Here is a 1,524-nt window from a genome sequence, read left to right as displayed (position 1 = left end):
CGAAGTTGTCGTTAAACAAGAGTGCATCTCTAACTTTTAACATCATCTTTATTACCAGAAAGAAATGATATGAGAAACATTAATCAACTTCGAAACTTCATCATATTATGAAAGAAAGTTCAAACCCACTTCAAAAAATGCAGATTTTCAAATTTGTTTGAATGGGTTTTCCGGTGAGATACATCATTATTTTCCTAGCCTGTCATAGAGTATTCTGGCAGTGGCACAGATGATAATCACAAACTATGAGCGTTATTATGCTAACGTAATTTCAAAGACTGAAAACATGCACACAAATAATCTACCTTAGTTAATTTTCACTAACACATTACACACTAACATGTCCACATCTTGGTTGCAAATTACAGAAATGAGAAACTTTGAACAAGAGATAGGAGAGAACTCGATCAAGCAAAACCATTTTTCTCCACTAGAACAGCTCTTCATTTTTCTCCACAACCCTCACCCCTTTTGCAGATCTGAGCACATTAGCCTGCTTTGAAAATGATGGAAAATTAACACAGGAAGAACCAACACCATAAGATATGAAAAGAAGAGAGTTATACATAGGAAGGGAAATATATTACCTGATCCTGGGTAATTTCTACTGCAAAACCATCAACAATGACCAAAGAAGATGTCTTCTTGTAGGTTCCTGGCTCTAGAGTACTTGCTAAGAGTTCATCGTGTTTTGTACTAAGGTACAAATCAAGCTCCTGTGCGCCTCTCTTGGTTCTAGCAGCAAGAACAAAAGCATGAAATGAGATGATATATATATATATATATTCTTACTACTATAATGAAAGAAAGGATGAAAAGAGAACCCAAGAGTTCTAAGTCTCTCGTATTCAGGATCATAGCTCATGAAAACAAAGTAGGATTCGACTTTTGTGCTCCCCATTAAGAATGTTTCTTTTTTCCTTCCTTGATAATTTGATTGGAATAGATATATGGTAGCAGTGGCAGTTTTCTGCTGCACCATAGCTACCTATTTATACAACAAAAGGGTCACTCACTTTCCGACCACAAACAATAATAGAGGAAAAAAAAAGAACGAGGAGGCCCACGTTGGTTTCGATTTTACGTAAGACCTAAAAGGTTGTGCTGTAATGTAACCCTTTCCTTTGTGCGCATATACTGCCATGGAATTTATAATTTGAACCGACTGGTTGAAATTTATATATTGATTTGTAATAGAAAAACCAAAGATTCTGATTTGGGTGCTGTGCCCAACAGTAATTAACTTACTTCTTAATTTCTATGAATCACCATCGTTCACACCTGCGTCCTAATCTTCTACATGTACTTAGTAAAAGTCAAACAAAAAATCTCTCATGGCTTTCTGCATGAAAACTCAGAACTTCGTTTTGTGGGAACAATGTCTCTTTTAATTTATTGTACTCGTAATAATCTTTTGTTTTTCTTATCATAAAATTTGCATTCACATTGTTCTTTCTCTGTACTCAATAAATCAGTGCTCATAATCTATAGGTTGGATACCATAGAGACTGATAGAAATAGACT

General features: G+C 35.0%; 1 protein-coding gene across 1 annotated transcript; it reads right to left on the bottom strand.

Annotated features, from left to right (window-relative positions):
• Window positions 1-287: 287 nt before the first annotated feature.
• Window positions 288-958, bottom strand: LOC106767972 (subtilisin-like protease SBT2.5). Its single transcript, XM_014652937.2, has 3 exons — window positions 825-958; window positions 588-735; window positions 288-493 (listed from the first exon to the last, which is right to left on the bottom strand). The coding sequence occupies exons 1-3, from the start codon at window positions 899-901 to the stop codon at window positions 431-433; spliced, it is 288 nt and encodes a 95-aa protein (XP_014508423.1). The 5' UTR covers window positions 902-958; the 3' UTR covers window positions 288-430.
• Window positions 959-1,524: the final 566 nt, after the last annotated feature.

The sequence above is a fragment of the Vigna radiata genome, chromosome 7, assembly GCF_000741045.1.
Source record: "Vigna radiata var. radiata cultivar VC1973A chromosome 7, Vradiata_ver6, whole genome shotgun sequence".
In the NCBI taxonomy this organism is placed as follows: Eukaryota; Viridiplantae; Streptophyta; class Magnoliopsida; order Fabales; family Fabaceae; genus Vigna; species Vigna radiata.
This window is presented reverse-complemented; position numbering and strand designations above follow the sequence as displayed.